This window comes from Antechinus flavipes, chromosome 5 (genome assembly GCF_016432865.1).
Source record: "Antechinus flavipes isolate AdamAnt ecotype Samford, QLD, Australia chromosome 5, AdamAnt_v2, whole genome shotgun sequence".
NCBI lineage: Eukaryota > Metazoa > Chordata > Mammalia > Dasyuromorphia > Dasyuridae > Antechinus > Antechinus flavipes.
The window spans coordinates 171525136-171545210 of NC_067402.1; the positions used below are offsets into that span (position 1 = coordinate 171525136).

Here is a 20075-nt window from a genome sequence, read left to right on the forward strand (position 1 = left end):
CATGAACATTTTTGAAGAAAATATCTTCAAAAACATAATTGGCCCAATAATTTTTAAAAGGCATAAAAATTCATAGAAGAAAAGAACAACTTCAAAAGTAGATTAGATCACATGGGAAAAAAGTAGTACAGTGTGCAAGAATGCTCTAAAGAATGGAACTCTTTAAAAAAAAAAAAAAAAAGCAGAATTGGCCAAGAAAAGAAGTATGAAGGCTCATTGAAAAAAATAATTATTTAAAAATTGGAATTGGTCAAGTAAAAAGTATTTCTTTCTAGAAAGCGACTTCAAAAACAATCAGATGAAGTCAAAAGAATTTTTAAAAAAAGAAAATATGACCTCTTGAAAAACTGACTTAGAAAAACAGATTAAGTAGAGAAAATGTAAGAATTATTGAAGTCTATTATGTTTTAGCTGAAGTAATAAAGGTAAGGTTAGCAATCATGATGTCAGACAAAGCAAGATGAGACCCAATTAAAGAGTTAATCAGGAAAAGTAGCTTTTTTGCTGAAAGGTACCATTGACAAGGAAGTCATATCAAAAAGTTTTACAGTAAGTTTTTCCAATAATGGCTTCACTTCAAAATTGAGTCAAATTTGTAAATAATAATAATAATAAATAAGAGCTATTTCCCAAGTGATAAATAGTCAAAAGATATGAATAGGCAGTTTTCAGGAGACATAGGAGCTATCTATAGCCATATGAAAAAATGTTTTATTATAATGGGTCCTTCATAAATCTGTTTCTACTCACCAACTCATGCTCAACTTTACCCCTCATATCCAGTCATTTGACAAGTTCCAAAAGGTCTCTTTCTGCAATATCTCTTTTATTTATATATATATATATATATCCCTTTCTCTTTATCTCATAGGAGAGATTGATTTAGGATTTCAATGCTTATCTGGGCTATTTTAATAGCCTCTTCATTACTTACTTTGCTTCCTGTCTCTTTTCTAACTCATCCTCCCTACAAGAGATAAAATATTATCCCTAAAACATAGGTCTGACTATGTCATTTCATGATCTGATTGATTGACTTAATGATACCTCCAAGGTCATTCTATATAATCCACTCATTTTACAGCTAAGGATATTAATATCCAGGTTGCTTAAGTGATTTGTTTGTGATCCTACAGACAGTAAATATCAGATTTGAGATCTGAATATTAATACTTCAACTTATTTAACATTCATCATACTGTGGTTTCGGTCTCCCCTTCCAGACTATTCTATTATACCCATTCACATATTTTGTATTCTGGACAAATTGGATTATGTACTTTAATATCCCCTCAAATCTCTGACCATTCAGATCATTTCCTGTACACTTCTATTCTATCTCAACCATCTCAAATCTCACTATATTCTGTGGTACAGAACTCCAGCATTCCTCCGATTATAAAAACCCGTCTTTCCATATCATTTTCAGCCTTTGGCTTCCTAAAATAGTTATTTATCCTTATTGTGCCTCGCAGTCATTTACTCCACCACTAGTTCACTTCTGATTCACCAATTGCCTACTATATATTTCTTATCTGATTGCCCTGTAGACATTTCAAACTTAAATAAAACAAATCCAATTATCTTTCTCCCTCAAATGGATCATGTAGCATCTTGGTCCTGACTTTCCCCTGAGGGCATCAAAATTTGAATCTGGGTAGCTTCTGTTAACTTTAGGATTTGACTAGTGCCTAAGTCTGCAGATCAAAAGAAAAGAGATTGTAATTGTCATGTTAGAAATCAGGCCAACAAAATGTCAAATATTGGACAGGTAAAACTTCAACTAACAAAAAGAAATTCAAGCTATAAACAACTGACCCTTGAGTGTATAGATAGCCAAGAAAACTAAGATAAAATACTAGCTCAGATAGTTTCTTTATCCTGTAACTTTAAAGTTTCAGCACCAGAAAAGGGAAAAGCATATACATAGTAGATACTAATAAATGTCAAGTTAAATCTTGAGCAACAGATTTCAGCTTAATACAAGTAAATGCTTCCAAACAATTAAAACTACCCAAAAGTGTAATGGACTGATTCAGGAGACATTGATGCATTCTTTATTCCCTGAAATTCTCCAAGTAAAGACTAAATGACTACTTGTTTGGTTTACTTTTTGCTTAATCATTTTTTATTTTTCCAATTACATATAAAGATAATTTTCAACATTCACTTTTGGAAGATTTTAAGCTACAAATTTTTTTTTCTCCCTCCCTCCCTTATCTCTTCCCTCTGCAAAAGAACAAGCAATCTAATATAAGTTATACATACATACAACCACTTTAAACATATTTTCATATTAGTCATGTTGTAAAAGAAAAATCTACAACAAAAGGAAAATGAGAAAAACAGCCACAAAAGTAGAAAAGTATGCTTTGATCTACATTCAGTCTTCATAGTTCTTTCTCTATATGCAGATGACATTTTTCCATCCAAAATCTATTGGAATTGTCTTGAATCACTCTATGATGAGAAGAGCTAAGTCTGTCATGGTTAATTATCACATAATCTTGCTCATGCTGTGTACTCCTGGTTCTGCTTATTTCACTCAGCATCAGTTCATGTAAGTCGTTCCAGGATTTTCTGAAGTCAGTCTGCTCATCATTTCTTATACAATAATAATATTCTATTACATTAATACACCACATCTTATTCAGCCATCCCTGAAATGATGGGCATCCCCTCAATTTCCAGTTCCTTGCCACCACAAAAAAGCTACTACAAACATTTTTGCACATGTGAGTCCTTTCCTTTCTTTTATGATCTCTTTGGGATATAATCCAGTAGTGATAGTACTCCATCAAAGGGTATGTGCACAGTTTTGTAGCCATTTGAGCTAGTTCCATATTGTTCTCCAGAATGACTGGATTAGTTCAGGACTCCAACAATGCATTAGTTTCCCAGTTTTCCAACATCCCCTCCAACATTTATCACCTTAGCCAATCTGAGAGGTATAAGTCCATACCTCAGAGTTGTTTTAATTTGCATTTCTCTAATAATGATTTAGAATATTTTTTCTTACGACTATAGATGGCTTTAATTTCTTCATATGAAAATTGTTCTGAACATTTATCAATTGGGAAATGATTTGTATTCTTATAAATTTAACTCATTTCTCTATATATTTTAGAAATTAGGCTTTCATTGGAAACACTGGCTTTAAAAATTGTTTCCCAGCTTTTTACTTCCTTTCTAAATTGTTTTTTGTGCAAAAACGTTTTATTTAATGTAATGAAAATTATCCATTTTGCATTTCATAGCATTCTCTATTTCTTATTTGGTCATAAATTCCTCCAAAGATCTGACAGGTAAACTATCCCTTACTCTCCTAATTTGCTTTATGTCTACTTTGACCTTATCTTGATATTGAATTGAATGACCACTTGTTAGAAAAGATTCCTGTTCAGCTATGAAATTGTTTTAGGTGACCTCTTGAGGTTCTTTCTCTCTCAGTGATTTTGTGATTCTGTGACTATGCAATGAAAAGCTCTGGTTTTGTAGTCTTTGTTTCTATTTGTGCAAATAAATTCTTCTGTAAAGAATTTTGAACTTTCAGAAGAGAAAAAATGAGGACTAGCTTTGAAAATGAACTAAACAGGGCTCTTAACAAGACTTGAATTTGGGAAACATACTGCAAATTGCAATGAAGGGGAAGTAAAGATGATCTCACAACATTAACTGTACCCCTCCCACTCACCTCCCATACACACCCCCATAGAAAGAATTAACTGAGGACACAGGGAGGACAGAGATCTTCCAAAAATAGAATCACATGGGGGAAAGGACCTTTTATTTTTTATTAATACATGATGCTCTGCCACGAGTATTTTGTTACTTAGGGAAATTATCTTCCTTTTCCTTCCCTTCAGCCCTACTATATACAAAGCTGACTAAAGAGAAAGATCAAAGAATCACAGAACTTAGTACTTCCCATTACTATTTCATTTCTGTCATAATGCTGGTTTCAAGAACTGGTGATCAGCTTTAAAGTTCTGAATATCTACATAAGAAACTCTATATTTGTGAAATGGTTAATCACAGGAGTGTGCTAGAGCCAATTTCTACTATTTGGGGACAGCTGAATGTTAAATTTTCAGCATTGGCATTTACACCTCAGAAATCAACAAACACTGCAGATCATGGTTTGCTATATTGTTTGTTGATTGTCTAGACTTAGAAAAATAATGGAGAAAATATTAATAATGCTAATTAAAATGAAAACTGTATCATGCATACATAGGGAGAGGAGGGAGTAAGCCAGTTGTTAAACATTTACCAGTGCACCCTTGGTTAGTCACCTCCAGCAAAATCATTCCCTGATGTCTCATCGTGGCCTGGAAGTGATCCTGGGTTCTGAAGTTTTTGGCAGCAGAACATAAGCTCTGGCAGATCCTCCATAGCTGGAAAGCTTTCAACATGCCCCCAGTGATCATCTGTGTCAGTCATCTGATCATCCTTTATAAGCCCCTACCAGATGGTTGGCCACTAGCTAAAGATTTTTTTCCAGTATACCAGCTAATTAAAACATCTAAGAGAAAGACTTTTTCTGATATACAGGCAAAGCATCTTGCATGCATTATTGCTATTTGATCCTCATAACAATTCTTTGAGGTAGATGCTACTGTTATCTTCATTATACAGATGAAACTGAGTGGTGTTTGTAATGAAAAAAATCTCTGATAAGTGTATCTTTAGATCAGGGGTTAAGAGGTCTGTATCTAATATTTTGATAATTATTTCAACATAATTGGTTTCTTTTGTAATCCTACATATTTTTCTGCATTTAAAAATATTATTTTGAAAGCAAACATAAGCCCTACCACACAGCTAGGCAAATGAAACTGCCACTGCCACCTTGATGACCATTTCCCCTCAGACTCTGATGGGTAACATCTAGGACCCTGAATCCAATAGCCTTGGAAAAGCAATGCTTCAATAGAAGCCATAATCTATATAGAGATGCAGCCTTGCTACTATTACTACAGGTATTACAGCTATATCTATTGAAGATCTTAAAAAAGAAAGTTATCAAAGTCCTTGGCACTGTCAAAGAGTTCAGCATCAGAAACTGGTATGATTTTATCAGTGAAAATGACTTTAAAGAAAAGACATTACAGTTGGTAATTGCTTCACCCTAAAGATCATGAGATGTTTCCATCTGAAAGCTATTGCTTTCTATTTATCTTGTTTCACCCATTAGAAAGAGTTCCATGAAAATTCCATGAGTTCCATTGTTTGTATCCTCAATGTCTAGCGCAGGACTTTTTGCACATAGTAAGCTCTTACTAAATGATTTATTTATGCATTCATTCGGAGGAGACGATGACACAAAAAAGTTATAAGCACTCACTTTAGATACTGATTTCTAGAGAAATAATTTTCACTTATGTATGTTTAATACTTTGTGGTACTGAGTGTATAAGAATCAATGTTTGATGTTCCTTTCAACTAAAAAGGGAGTTTTAAAAACTTGAATTTTTGTCAACATCTTTTTCTTAAAATAGAAATAAAGCCATTTGAAGATGCAAAATCTGAATGATAGAAAAGTCAATATTATATCAAAGCACCATTTGTACTAGCTACCTCACAAATCTGCTTTAAGAAAAGGATTTTGTAAACCATCAAGAATTCTATAAATAGTCATCATCTTCCAAGTCTTAGAACCGTTTTGATCATTGTCAATCAAGGAAGTGTCCCAGGTGATGTAATCACAGTTGTCAAATAATCATATTCATCATCAAAAAACATTTATTAACTAGTTTACAAAATAAAATGAAAAGACAGGGTTTCTCCCTTCTCAGATCTCAAAATGCACATCAGATCCTACACCACATTTAAAGAATACAAAGAGACCACTACTAAAATATGGGACAAATGTAGAAATGAGATTAATAAAATGTTTACACAATGATCAAATAATGGTATCAATACGTTTGGTGAACTGATGGATGAATGATGATTGTTAAACTTCAGAGGAAAAAAACAAGGGTCAAGTAAGTCAGCCAATTCAAGTTGCAGGGAAGAGGAGATATTAGAAACATGCTCCTATGCATAGTAACTTAAGCCCTTGGTAACTCTAGATGTTCCTTACTATTCTAAGGCCAGGATTTCCCCATGTCAATCATGAGCTAAGATTGCCCAATTAGGAACACCTTGTGAAATGGCAAAACCCAATTTGGCTAAAGGTCACTGTAATACTAGGATCTACAAATAAATAGTCGATACAGTGTTTTAGTCTATTTCAAGGGTGTTTTAGAGAGATATATCTCCTAAAAAGTCACAAATATGGCAAAAGATGAGGGTTGTTACTCAATGCTTTGTCTTGAACTATGAAGTCATGACCTACCTTATCAAAAGACCTTATCCCTTAAGGAATAAATTTAAAAGTTTTATTTGTATTTATTTTAACTACAAGAATGGCACATTGCTTAGCAGTCCCTGAAGCCCATGAGGGCTCATGAGCTGAATGAATACCAAGCCCAAAAGTCACAGGACTATAAAATTCAACTTTGTATTATCAGAAAGTATAGTCCCACCAAAGCTTGCACTGACTTATAATTCCCACTTGAGTAAAACCCTCTGAATTTGCAGAGTAAATTGATGGCCAGGAAGCCTTGGAATCGGGCAGACCTGGACTCAAGTGACTATATGACCTTGGATGACTCATTTAATTTCCTAGTTGCCTTCAGGTGGCTCACAAAGAATATATGCTACTTATTTGAAGGTATTACTCAGGGAAGTAGCATCCCTTGCCAGGATCTATCTCTTTATTGACCCACAGGTAGAGATACTGTTCAACTAGTTCTTGAATTAGAGAACTATTGATAACAACTCCCATTTTATAGCATTTTGAAGACTTATAAAATACTTATCTCACAATAAATCCAAGAGGTAGAATATATAATGCAAGTAATAATGATTAGCATTTCTTTGACCCTCATAGGGACCACTTGATAGTGCAGTAGATAAGTGTCAAGTCTGAACTCAGATTCATCTTCCTGAATTCCAAACTGGCTTTAGACATTTAATAACTGTATGATCCTGGATAAATCATCTTAGCCATGTTTGCCTCAGTTTCTTCATCTGTAAAAATAAGCTGGAGAAGGAAATGGCAAATCATTCCAGTATCTGCTAAGAAAACTCCAAATGGGAATCACAAAGAAGTGGACATAACTGAAATCAACTCAAATAATTTGAGACACTTTTTGATTTGCAAAAACACTTCACAAGTATTATGTTATTTGATCTTCACAACAATCCTGGAAGATAAGTGATAACATGATCCCTGTTTTACCGATGAGGAAACTGAGATAGGCAGAAGATTAAGTCACTGGTCAATGATCATACAACTAATATGTGTCTTAAGACAGAATTTGAACCAAAGTCTTCTTTCAGGCCCCATGCTCTATCCATTAGGCCACTTGGTCATCTCATATCATGAAGAAACTGATGTGCAGAGGTTACCAGAATTGTATGAGTCACAAGGATAGTATGTATTAGGGATGTCTTTGGAACCCAAGTTTTCTGATCACAGGTCTTGAACATTTTAGAGGTACACTAAAAAGAAGGCATGAGTTGGACAATCTCACTCAGCTTCAGTTTCATTATTTACCAAATGGAAATTATCAAATTGTGGTGAAGATTAATGAGATAACCCATACAAGACACTTTACCAACCTTAAAATGCTATGTAGATGAGAGCTTCTATCATTTTTCATTATGACATAAGCCCTTCTCTTCTTTGCAGATAACAAAAGATGAGAAAAGCCCTCTGAAATTTTTTTTTGGAGTGCCCAGATTTCTAATTATTGTCCCCTATTTTTTATCCTAAAATATGATTATCCTTAATCTTCTCTCTTTAGATTAAGATGAAGGATGAATTGAATTGGTGCTATTATTGTCCTTGACTATCATGACAATTAAGGAAAGGCCTCCTGAAAGGCATGCTTCCGGTCAAGTCAAGAAACATTTATTAAACTCCTACTTTGTTCCAGGCATTGTCCTAAGCACTAGCGATATAAAGAACGGCAAAAATGCTATTTGTCCTCGAGGAACTCATGATCTAATGAAGGAAATACATGGAAACAACTACATACAAATAAGATAAACTAGAGATAATATTAAAGGAAAAACACTAACATGAAGGGTGATCCTGAGAGTAATAGAGAGCCACTGGAGCTATCTAGAGGCCAAATTTCCAGAAGAGAGACTCTTTTCCACTAAACCACAAATGATTAGGTATAGATATAGAAGAACAGGGAAACTAGGTGATGCAGTAGATAGAATGCCTGGAATCAGGGAGACTCATCTTCCTGAGTTCCAATCTGGCTTCAGAAACTTAACATCTTTTTTTTTTCATTTTTTTAAAATTTTTATTTAATAATTACTTTATATTGACAGAATCCATGTCAGGGTAATTTTTTTTTACAACATTATCCTTTGCACTTGTTTCTGTTCCAATTTTTTCCCCTCCCTCCCTCCACCCCCTCCCCTAGATGGCAAGCAGTCCTTTATATGTTGGATATGTTGCAGTATATCCTAGATACAATATATGTTTGCAGAACCGAACAATTCTCTTGTTGCATAGGGAGAATTGGATTCAGAAGGTATAAATAACCCGGGAAGAAAAACAAAAATGCAGATAGTTCACATTCGTTTCCCAGTGTTCTTTCTTTGGGTGTAGCTGCTTTTGTCCGTTATTTATCAATTGAAACTCAGTTAGGTCTCTTTGTCAAAGAAATCCACTTCCATCAAAATATGTCCTCATACATTATCATTGTTGAAGTGTATAATGATCTCCTGGTTCTGCTCATTTCACTTAGCATCAGTTCATGTAAAGAAACTTAACATCTTAATAGGTGACCCTGGACAAATCACTTATCCCTGATTAACTCAGTTTCCTCACCTTAAAATGAGCTACATAAGGAAATAGCAAACCACTCCAATATATTTGCCAAGAAAATCCCAAATGTGGTCATAAAGGGTCAGACACAACTAAAAACAACTGAAAATAGAAAGAAGATGAAATAGAAATGAAATGCACTCAATTGATAATGTGGAATCAAAAGTAGTAAAAAATTAAATCATGTGTCTTGACAAAGTCATTTAAGGATTTTAGAGATTTGGGACTGCATTCCTGGGTGGCCATATATTAATTAAGTCATACGTGAATCCAAACATTAAGATAATTGATTTATATTCATGGAAAGGAATGGTTTTGGTTATTTAACATTTATGAAACTTTTGATCATTGGACTCTTATGATATCCTCCATTTTCAAATGTTTCAAGTTACTTTTAAGTATTTCACACTATCCATGGAGAACTCTCATTTTAAAGAGTTGGGACGAAAATCTTTTCAATATAATTTGAGTAGGTGGTATAGAGCATGACACCTCATGTCAAGAAGATTTGTGTTCATACCTGTTCTCAGACACTAGCTGTGTAATACTAGACAAATCACTCTAAGTTCTTTCTGCTTCAGTTTCGTCATCTGTAAAATGAGAACAAAAATAATAATAATTGCATCAAAACCTCCCAGAGTGGTTATGTAAAATGAGATATTTGCAAAGTACTTTACAGATCTCTAAGAACTATATAAAGGTTAACTATGATTAGTCACTGGAGTCTGCTCCACCAAGTACATAAATAGGTCATGCAAAAATGATGTGGTATCATGTGTACATGTATATTCAAGTCAGCAGGCACTTCCTAAACTCATTTTCTTCTGTCTGTTTCCTGAGTATATACTCCAACACTGACTGAACAAAGAAATGACATGGCAAAAAAAATCAACATCCTAAGCAGTTCAACCGTTGAATCCTGTTTTTGTCATGGGCAGCCATAATCCCATGAGGTTATTGTTCCCACTGAGTTGAAATTGTCCTTCCAGAAGCATCCCAGTAACCTGTTATCCAGAGCTAGACAAAGAAGTACTAGTGCCCAGCTGTGTGTGGTATTGTGGCTTTGTGTTAGACCAACAAAATATGTTTTGCAGAAGGGGAAATAAAAAGCAATTGGCCACTCAAAGGGATTATCAGCCCCATTTGGCTCTGGCTGTCAGTGATAAGGCACTGGCCCCGGGTGGGTGACAGGAGGAATAAGTCTGAGAGACCTGAAATAGCCTTTGTCTTTTGTCTTTTGTCAAGGAGCTGTCATGTCACCTTTTCTTCGAATTGGTTTGTCCAACTTTGACAGTGGGCCCTATCAGCCGTGTCAGGGAGAAGTGGTCAGCCCTTACTGCGCTGTGCTTGTCAAAGAATCTGTTGAATCAGGTAAGTGACTGGAATAGCTTATTCAGGGGAAGAGAGACAGGAGGACTGGTACAGGAGGGCCCTGGAGGCCAACTTTGGGGCATGACTAGGGCACGGGCATTCACAGAACATGGCATTTTAAAACAGGAAGTGATAGCCAGGTTCAACGCGCCCAAACAGGGCACAGAGAGGTAAAGAAATAACAAAAGTCATATGGTTAATAGCATAGTCAAGACTAGAAATCAAGTCATTCAACTCCTTGGGCTAGAATTCTTTTCACTACGGTTCGCTGCCTCCTTTTGCTATAAATTCTGTTTCTGCCTTGAAATCTCCCTAACACACTCTATGGAGAGAGTCAAAAAGAGAATGAGGTACAGTTGGAGAAGTAGGGAAGGACTTCCTTTATAGAAAAAAAGTTGAGGTGGAATTGCCGACCTAAATTATCTAATCTGGCTATTTACACCCATCAAATTTCTTTCAGTTTGCTGAGTAGACTGTGTGACTTTAAAAAAAATCTATAAAGGAAGAACTTTCAACTATCTGGATGTCACTCAATCTCCCTAGCCTCCGTTTCCTCTTCTTTCAAATAAATTAAGATGAACTAAACAGTCTCTCTGAGGTCACTTCCAATTCTAAATTTGTATTCCTCTATCAGATATATAACTTCTGCCAAAATAAAAAATAACCACATGTGTGTGACCTGAATCTTGAATATATAAATGTGTGTATGTGAGAGAGAAAGAGAGGGGGGGAGGGGGAGAGGGAGAGGATGAGAGGGAGAAGATGAGGGGGAGAAGGAGAGGGGGAAGGGGAGAAAAAGAGGGGGAGAGGGAGAAGGGGAGGAGAAGAGGGGGAAGGAGAAAGAAAAGGGAGAGAGGGAAAGAGAGAGAGAGAGAGGGAGAGGGGGAAGAGAGAAAGAGAGAGAGAAAGGGAGAGGGAGAGAGAGAGAAAGAGAAAGAGAGGGGGGAGGGGGAGGGAGAGGATGAGAGGGAGAGGAAGAAGATGAGGGAGAGAAGGAGAGGGGGAAGGGGAGAAAAAGAGGGGGAGAGGGAGAAGGGGAGGAGAAGAGGAGGAGAGGGAGAGGGAGAGGGGGAAGGAGAAAGAAAAGGGAGGGAGGGAGAGAGGGAGAGGGAGAGAGAGAAAGAAAGAGAGAGAGAGACAGACAGACAGACAGACAAATAAAGGAAGAGGGAGAGGGAGAGAAGAAGAGAGGGAGAGAGTGAGAAGGAGAGAAGAAGAGAGGGAGAGGGAGAGGAGAGGGAGAGGGGGAAGGGGAGAAAAAGAGGGGGAGAGAGGGAGAGGGAGAGAGGAGAGAGGGAGAGGGAGAGGGAGAGAGAGAGGGAGAGGGAGAGAAAGAAATATAATTACAACAAGATCCTTTTTGTTGGCACCATCAACAAATATCCAATTAGTAGTTACTGAGTACCAAGAACTATGCTAAGTGCTGGATATCCAAACAGTGAAACAAATTCTATTCACAAGAAACCTCCATTTTAATTGGAGAATATAACATACAGAATGTTATTTATTTAGTTGTATGAAATTTGAGTTCTCTTCATCACTACATTTTTTCACTCTGCATCTCTTCAGGTCTTCTCTATCCTTATTCCAACCTAAATCTTGTGTTGTTTGGAGCCAGAAAAGGGAGGCAGCCTGCCTAGTGGAAAGAACATTGACTTTGGAGACTGAGACAGTCTAGTTTTGAATTTCAACCCCTCCTCTTTTCTGCTTCTGTGATCTAGTGCAAGTCAGAGAAATTATGAATTCCTCATTTATAAGGAGTTTATAAAATAAAAAAAAATTATATATAAAGTGAGTTTCAAAATATAAGATCCTTAAGGTCTCTTCCAATGCTACATCTCATGCATGTTAAGTCTAAGCCCTTTCCAGACGCCCCTTCTTTTATTATTACACTGTTTTTAATTTCTCACATCAGCAGATATGATTTATGGAGTTACTCTGCCAAGAACTAACTGATGTCAGTCTCCAATAAATCTTTCATGATTTGACATCAGAATCACAAATATAGAACTTGAAGGAGCCTTACAGGTCATCTAGTCCGACTCCCTTATTTTATAGATGGGGGAACTGAGGCAGTCTGAGATGGAGATTTGTGTAAGTTTACCCATATCATAAATAGCAGAAACAGAATTTGAACTCATATATTCTAACTCCAAATCCATCACTCTTCAGACTAGGAGCTGATGTGATAATAATGTGAATATATGAAGTACATTTGGGAGAGCATAATAGTTCAAATTTCAACATGAAACAATCATGACAGAGGCATCTATCACAGAACAAAGATTTGCCATTTATTATGTGAAATAGCTCATGGGCTTAGCTAGATGTGACGAAATAAGGCAGAATCATAGGTGATGAAGCAATGTTCTGAGTTCAGGGAACTTTATGGTCTCAAGGAATAAGAGGAACAGGTAGAGTCTAGAGCAGTGGTTTTCAAAGTGTGGTGCAGTGAATCCTGGAGGGTCTCTGAAATCCTTTCAGAGGGTCTACAAATTCAAAATTAGTTTTTTTTTCTTTTTATGATAAATATCTATTATGTAGCCCATATAAACAAAAACTCTTTGGACATATTCTCAAAAGTTGTTAATACCGTAAAGATACTGAGAAAAAGAGTGATCTAGAGAGGAAAGGGAGGAGTGTGGAGAAAGGAACCTCCCTTCCTAGGGAGGAACCAGGTAGTCTATGTGACTTACCATACCTCAGTCTTGTCTAAAGGTATGCTAATCAAGATAATCTCAGAGGCTGAAGACAGAATGGATGGATTGGAGTTACTAACAATGGAGGCAGGATGAGCTAATAAGAGTTCCAGCTTCACATCATTATTGACTAACAAGCCAGACTGGGAAAACTGATCTCTGGCATTTCCTGACTATGGGAACAGAATGTATTGGTTTAGAGTTCACATCATTGCTACTCTAAGTTTTGCATATGAGGAAACCCTAGTAAAGTATGTTGCAGATGGAATTCTCTAGGAGCATATTCCAGAAAATCTTTGTTTTCTCATATTCTCCAAAATTAAAAGTTGCTTGCTTCATGGATCATGACATTGTGGCAGTCACTTTCAACCTACCCAAACTGAAGGAAATGGTTTGTTGGCCATTGATCATCCATAGTCTCAGCTGAGTTTTCCTCTGGTTTGGTCTTTTGATATGGCCACCTCACTACCCCAGAAGTGAGTATACAGCTGCTCCCAAATGAAAACCTTTCAGATGTCACTGAAGTCTTTGAAATGCAAAATGCCTGCTTTTTAAAAATCAGCTTTTGACCTAATGGGCCTCCTGGATCTAGTTCTCTTTATAACCACAGGTCTCATTGACATTTGCCTCCCCCAGGGGGGGAATTTCTTTTTGGCTGAGTGTTTGAACTTGATCTAATCAGTAGTGTGGATCAAGGAACCGACCTTCTTAAAGAAAAAAAGTGGGGAAACTTTGCTTTTTTGAAAGGTTAACCTGTGGAATTGTTGAAGGCTTTTTTTTTTTTTCAATCAAGACCTAGTACAAGATCACACTGAGATTAAAGTAGCACTTCCTGGCCTCAAGACACATCAGGCTTTGTGACCATATTTTCCATGATAAGTCAGGCCTTGTCAGGGAAGAAGCTGATTGAAAAGTCCCAGGAAAGGGCAGGTGAGTGAAGGTCAAGCTGGTATTTAGGCTGTAAGAGTATGAGACGTCCAAAAAATGGCAAAGATTTCTAAATTCTCTTGTTCTTTCTTGGGTAGCAATTGATCTCAATTTGGTGTTAGGTACTTTTAGAAAATGAATGGGTATAAAATTCTGTTTTGAAGTATTTTGTTGGTGGTAGTGTTTTGATGGTGAATGGTTTGAGAAGAGAGAAAGAAACTGGAAGACACTAAAAGCCTTTTGTTTTTATTGGTATTGTAGACTTAAAACTGGAAAAGGCCTTCCTCAGAAGTCATCTAATCCACTGGTGTTAACTGAAATAGAAAGACCAACTGAAAGTCAAGTAGTGACTACACCCTTCAAGCTACATATTACTTAGAAAACCCACATACTAACATTATCAGTGTTCTGTTGTGGGGCAGTTGGTGGTGCAATGGATTGGGCTTAGAATCAGGAAGACTCGTGAAGTCATGATTTCAAATTCAACTTTAGATACTCATATGATCCTGGGAAAGTCGCAACACTCTTTGCCTCTGTTTCCTCATCTATAAAATGAGTTGGAGAAGGAAATGTCAAACTGCTCCACAGTATCTCTGCCAAGAAAATCCCAAATGGGGTTACATAGAGCCTGACGTGACTCAACAACATGTTTTATTGTATTTTTATTAATTTTGTTAAATATTCCTAATTAGGCTGTTATTAGGGAGTGTTAAAAGCTACCTGTCTATTTGACATCTCAGAAGTCTAATCACTTTGTTGTGAGGTTAAATGACTTGCCTAAGATCGCACAAGATCACTCCTATTTCCTGCTTCCCTATTACAGTAAGTGAAAATGACACAGAAACAACCACTTACCAACTCATCAAACTCATCATTTTTATTGTACAATAAAAGTATCATATCTTATGCAAGAGGACCAAAGTAACTCCCATAAATTAGTGTTTCCATCTTTACCAGAACTCATGCAGGCCCCACATTAGAAAGGCACCATGGTGTAGTAAATAGTGAAATGGAGTTAGTCAGAAAACTTGAGTCACATCTTATCTCAGACACTTATTAATTCCATAACTAAGGCAAGTCCTTTTATACTCATGGATCTCAATTTCCTCTTCTGTAAAATGAGGATGTTTGCCTCAATGGCTTCCAAGTCCCCTTCTAGCTCCAAATTTGTGATCTTATTATTATCTTCTCCCAGTCTATCTTTTGAACCTTTTTTTGTCCTTCATAATTCTATGTGTTGGACAGATTGGCTCAAACACTGTTACTCTCCATAATATTCTATCTTCCATGACTTTGTGCATATTGTCTCCAATGTCTGGAAAGGCACTTACTTGCCCCTTTTCCTCTCAGTACCTCCACATTCCTTCAAAGTTCAGCTCACATGCCATAGGAGGCTTAGGCTCTTCTTCTCGATTGCCTACTGACCATCTCCCCAAGGGAAATTACTTTGTATATATTCAAAATTTTCTATGAAAATACATATTGTTTCCCCCCCTCCAAAAAAAAAGTAGTCTTCTTGAAGCCAGGAATTGTTTTGATTTTATCTCTATATTATCAGAACCTAGCACATGTTAGGAATTTAATAAATGCTTGTCAAAATGAATTGCTGTTCAGGACACTTGTTTCTTACCCTCCAGAAATTTAGATTCAAGTAGTTTGTTTTTAGGCCATGAATCTGTCCCCTAAAGGAGGAGCTTTATCAGTTCCTTTGAAGGATATAATTTGTCATTTTATTTGCTTTAAGTGCGAAATCTCCACTACATTTATTCTAATGTCTCATCATGAAAGCCCTAGATTCTTAAAGCATATATGGGTAGCTAGATAACATCATCAATAGACCACTAGGTCTGGAGTCAGGAGGACCTGAAATCAAATGTGGCCTCAGGTACTTACTAGTTGGTATGCCTCTGGGCAAATCATTTAACCCTGTTTGTTTCAGTTTCCTTATCTGTGAAATGAGCTGGAAAAGGCAAACCACTCCAGTATTCCTGCCAAGAAAACCCCAAATGCAATCAGGAAGAGTTGGATATGACTGAAACAATAAAATAATAAAAAATTAGAGCACAATTCTGGAAGACTAGGGCCTCCTGGGCTGAAAAGTCTTTGACTAGAAGAGGGAAAAAGAAAAGTGAACAATTATTTATTAAATGCCTGTAACATGGCAGGCACCTTGCTAAGTGCTTTAGGGTTTCTATTTCATTTAACCTTCATAACTCCCCTGGAGATAGGTACTGTTATTCCCATTTACAATTGAAGAAATAGATGAAAGTTAAATAAATTGTCAGGGTCATTCAGCTGGATTTGAATTGGATTTTTCTAACTCCATTGCATCACCTAATTGACAGTAGCTGTACCTTTTATACAAAAACTAGCATAAATTCAGATAGATTTGTCAGCAGAATATTGGCCTAAAAGGTGACAAATTCATGGAGAATGCCAATCAAGGCTTAGAAGGATTGAAATATACCCAATTAGAAAAATCATAATATCCATATAATGAAATCAGAGCTTTTTGAAAAACTGATGCCAATTCAGAGTCATCATTTAAATATTGATTGACTGATAAAGAGGACACACTGAAGTACATCTTGGGCAGATGAAAAATGTTTGCAAACAATGTAATATTAAAAGTAATCTATCTTTAAAAAATTTTTGAGTTCCAAATTCCTACAATATAATTTAAAGTTCAAATATCAATAGATAAATTGTATTTCCTAGGAAGGATACTTTTAGGTAGTTAATCCCAGCTGAGTTGTATTCTTTAATAGATTCTATTACACAAGATTATACTTGCTAAATGAAATTTTTTTCTATATTTGGACCCCATTTTAAAATTAATCCATAGCCCTCTCTCTACTAATCTGATTTACTTCTACTATCACTATGCTGAAGTGTTGTACAGTATAGCAAAGCCAGGTGGCAATTGTACATAGAAATATTCTTATCAAAGGAAGGTATAGTCCTGAAGTTTAAATGATGTTGCCCTAAGATAGTGTAGTCGATACAGAATGTGGAATAGTTTATGATTTACTCATTGTAAAAGACTTTATAAAAGCCACAATAAAAGAGTGCTTAGGATGGTCTCAAAAGCATGCTGTTGTATCTTTCAAATAGGATACATAATCTTTTTCGATTAGTCATTCTTCCTCAGGTGTCAATGAGCTGGGTCAGCCACATGGTCTCCCTATTACACATCAAGAAACCGAAACCAAAAGAGCTTCAGTAATGTATTCTAGGTCACAATTCAAGTAATTGGTAGAACAGGAATTACTTTTCCAGGAGATAGAACATTAGTTCCAAAAGGGAAGTAATGTACTGATAATCTTACATATAAGAAAGAAGATCCATTGCATATAATATAGGGAGAAAAGAAGATTTTAAGATTTTTGTGACCAGAATTATCCAAATAGATTATTCAGATCATTTGCTTTGCTATGGATCTAGGACTGAAAAACATGCTGTCATGTGACTTAATCTCATGTCTCTGCTTTGATGTTTCCCAGAGTTAAGGACTATATTTTTCAAATAGTGCTAAGAGGTTCAGACTCTCAGTGAATCTTTGTTTAATTGAACTGAATATCATGTTAATCTAGTTTAAGGGAATATTATACAAATGTTTTTCTTTTTGCAGAAAATGGGCAAATCTACGTCCAGAAGAAGCCTACCATGTACCCACCCTGGGAGAGCACTTTTGATGCTCATATCAATAAGGGGAGAGTGATGCAAATCATTGTGAAGGGAAAAAACATCGACCTCATATCTGAAACAACCATAGAACTCTACTCATTGGCAGAGAGATGCAAGAAAAACAATGGAAAGACAGAAATCTGGGTAAATATATTATGCATTTAGTCAATTGAGCATTTATTAAGTGTCTCCTGTATATTAAGTGCTATACAAAGATAGGCAAAAGATAGTTCCTACTTTCAGGGAGCTTATGGTCTATTAGGGAAGACAACATGAAAATGCATAATGAGAGGGAGGGCAGAGAGAGAGAGAGAGAGAGAGAGAGAGAGAGAGAGAGAGAGAGAGAGAGAGAGAGAGAGAGAGAAGGAGAGAGAGAGAAAAAAGGAGGATTTGAGTTAATCGACAGGGGAAAGGCACCAGCATTAAGAGTTATATTATATAAAGGATTGTTTGCCATCTGGGGGAGGGGGTGGAGGAGGGAAGGGAAAAATGGGAACAGAAGTGAATGCAAGGGATAATGCTGTAAAAAAATTATCCTGGCATGGGTTCTGTCAATAAAAAGTTATTTTAAAAAAATTTTAAAAAGAGTTATGTTAAGCTTTCATATTGATGACATGTCATTACTAGAATGTGGTGATTGTCATCTTGTAGAAATTCACTGAGATCAAAAATGTCTATTGTCTCATCTAAAGATAAGACGGAACTCAGTCTGATTGGGTATAGCAACTCTGTAATTTTCACACAGGTATGTTTTAAATGTGATTTCTTAGCCGTAAATGTGAAGTAAGGATAATAGGTATGATGCAGAATAAGAACATATGAAAGCTTGGAAATTTGATGCACATCAGCTATATTTTAAGAACATACTGGGCTTTGATTATGCTCAAAATGAAAGAAATATTCCAAAGACTGATAAAAGTCTTACACTTCTAGTCACCAGTCACTTCCTACCTATGTGACCTGGAGGAAATTGTCTGTTTTCTTCCTCAGTTTACTCATCTGTATAAGTAGGGACTATATTAAATGAGCATTAAAGTCTCTCTCAGTTCTAAATCTATGAAGTTGATTTAGAAAATGCCATCAGTTCCCCAATTATGAATATTATCCACCTGCAACCTTTTGTTTTTGTTTTGAAAAGAAGAATAGCACAGGGTGAAATAAGTAGAGAAATAAAGGGTAGAAAAAGAAGGTAGCTTTTTAAAGTTTACATTTAATTAATTTCTTTATGTCTATCCTTAACTAATTTACCATTCTACCATTTGTTCAATGATTCTGTAATTATTTCAGCCTAACCTTCAGTGTTTATCCAGCAGCTATTTGGAAATTTAGGCTAAAACTTTGTCTTGGTTTCATATGCTATGAAAATTTTTTAAAGGGTGGGTCAAGTATGGGCCATACTGAAAAGTTTAGGGGTTCAGAAATTTTGAACATTTTATATTTAAGAATTAAGTTGAGGAGCAGCCAACTTGTAAGAGATAAGAGCATTTGTTTTGTAATATAATTAGAATTTAATGTTCTCCTAAGCCATAAATTATTGTGTGCATGTATATTTAATTTAATTGGAGTAGCTAGGAGTTGCAGTATTCAGAACGTCAGGCCTCAGTCAGGAAGACTCATCTCCCTGAGTTTAAATCTAGCCTTATTTACTTACTAGCTATGTAATCTGGGCAAGTCACTTAACCTCGTTTGCCTCAGTTTTCTCATCTGAAAAATAAGCTACAGAAGGAAATGGCTATCTTTGCCAAGAAAACCCCACCTGTGACACAGAGTTTGATACAACTGAAAATGTTTGAATTGATGATTTTCAATTTATGCCACATGTTTTACACACATCTCATCTGATTTATATGTCTTAATATTGCTATAGTACACTAAATAATCTTTATAATCCCCCCCCAAAAAAAAAGCTCCTTTTTTACATTTCAACTTAGGCATAGGAAGTAGAGAGAAGATTTTTTTTTCCATGAGCACATTAAGATTATGAGTTTGTCAAATTATTCAATTGTTATCATGAGAAGCAGGGAGAAATAGAGCCTAAAGAGAAGAGGGAGGGAATTAGGACTGAAATGAGATCAGAAGATAAGCATAAACATAGCAGCTGCAATTCAGAATTGGAGAAGATAGTGACCAAACAGGGACAAAGAAAGAAAAAGGAGAACAAACCTAGGTGAGGTGATTTGAACATTTGGGAAGGAAAATCTGGGAAACACGAGAAAGGAAGCAAGTAGAACTCATTGTTGTTACATAACTCTGTCTTTCTGATGATTTATATTATTCTTTGGGAATTTCACTAAATGTGTAACTTGTTGTGTTCAGCTCTTTATGTAATCATGGTTTGTTATCTTTTCCAACATTATTCTACATGGCAATTTTTTAAAATTATTTTCTAAGCTCAGTGATTTCCTATTACCTCTAGAACTAAATATAAACTCCTATGTCATTTAAAGCCTTTCACAATCTGACTCCAGCCTATCTTTCCAGTAACATTTATT

General features: G+C 35.9%; 1 protein-coding gene across 4 annotated transcripts in view; it reads left to right on the top strand.

Annotated features, from left to right (window-relative positions):
• PRKCQ (protein kinase C theta) overlaps window positions 1–20075 on the top strand; it is a 188903-nt gene that overhangs the window by 56156 nt on the left and 112672 nt on the right. For 2 of the 4 annotated variants that reach the window (XM_051961551.1, XM_051961550.1), the window contains exons 2-3: window positions 10145–10270; window positions 17528–17727. In XM_051961551.1, the coding sequence (XP_051817511.1) occupies window positions 10153–10270; window positions 17528–17727 (318 nt within the window). In that variant the 5' untranslated portion in view covers window positions 10145–10152. Of the gene's footprint in view, window positions 1–9678; window positions 9929–10144; window positions 10271–17527; window positions 17728–20075 lie in introns of those variants that run through there. The other 2 variants (XM_051961553.1, XM_051961552.1) reach the window with 2 other exon arrangements.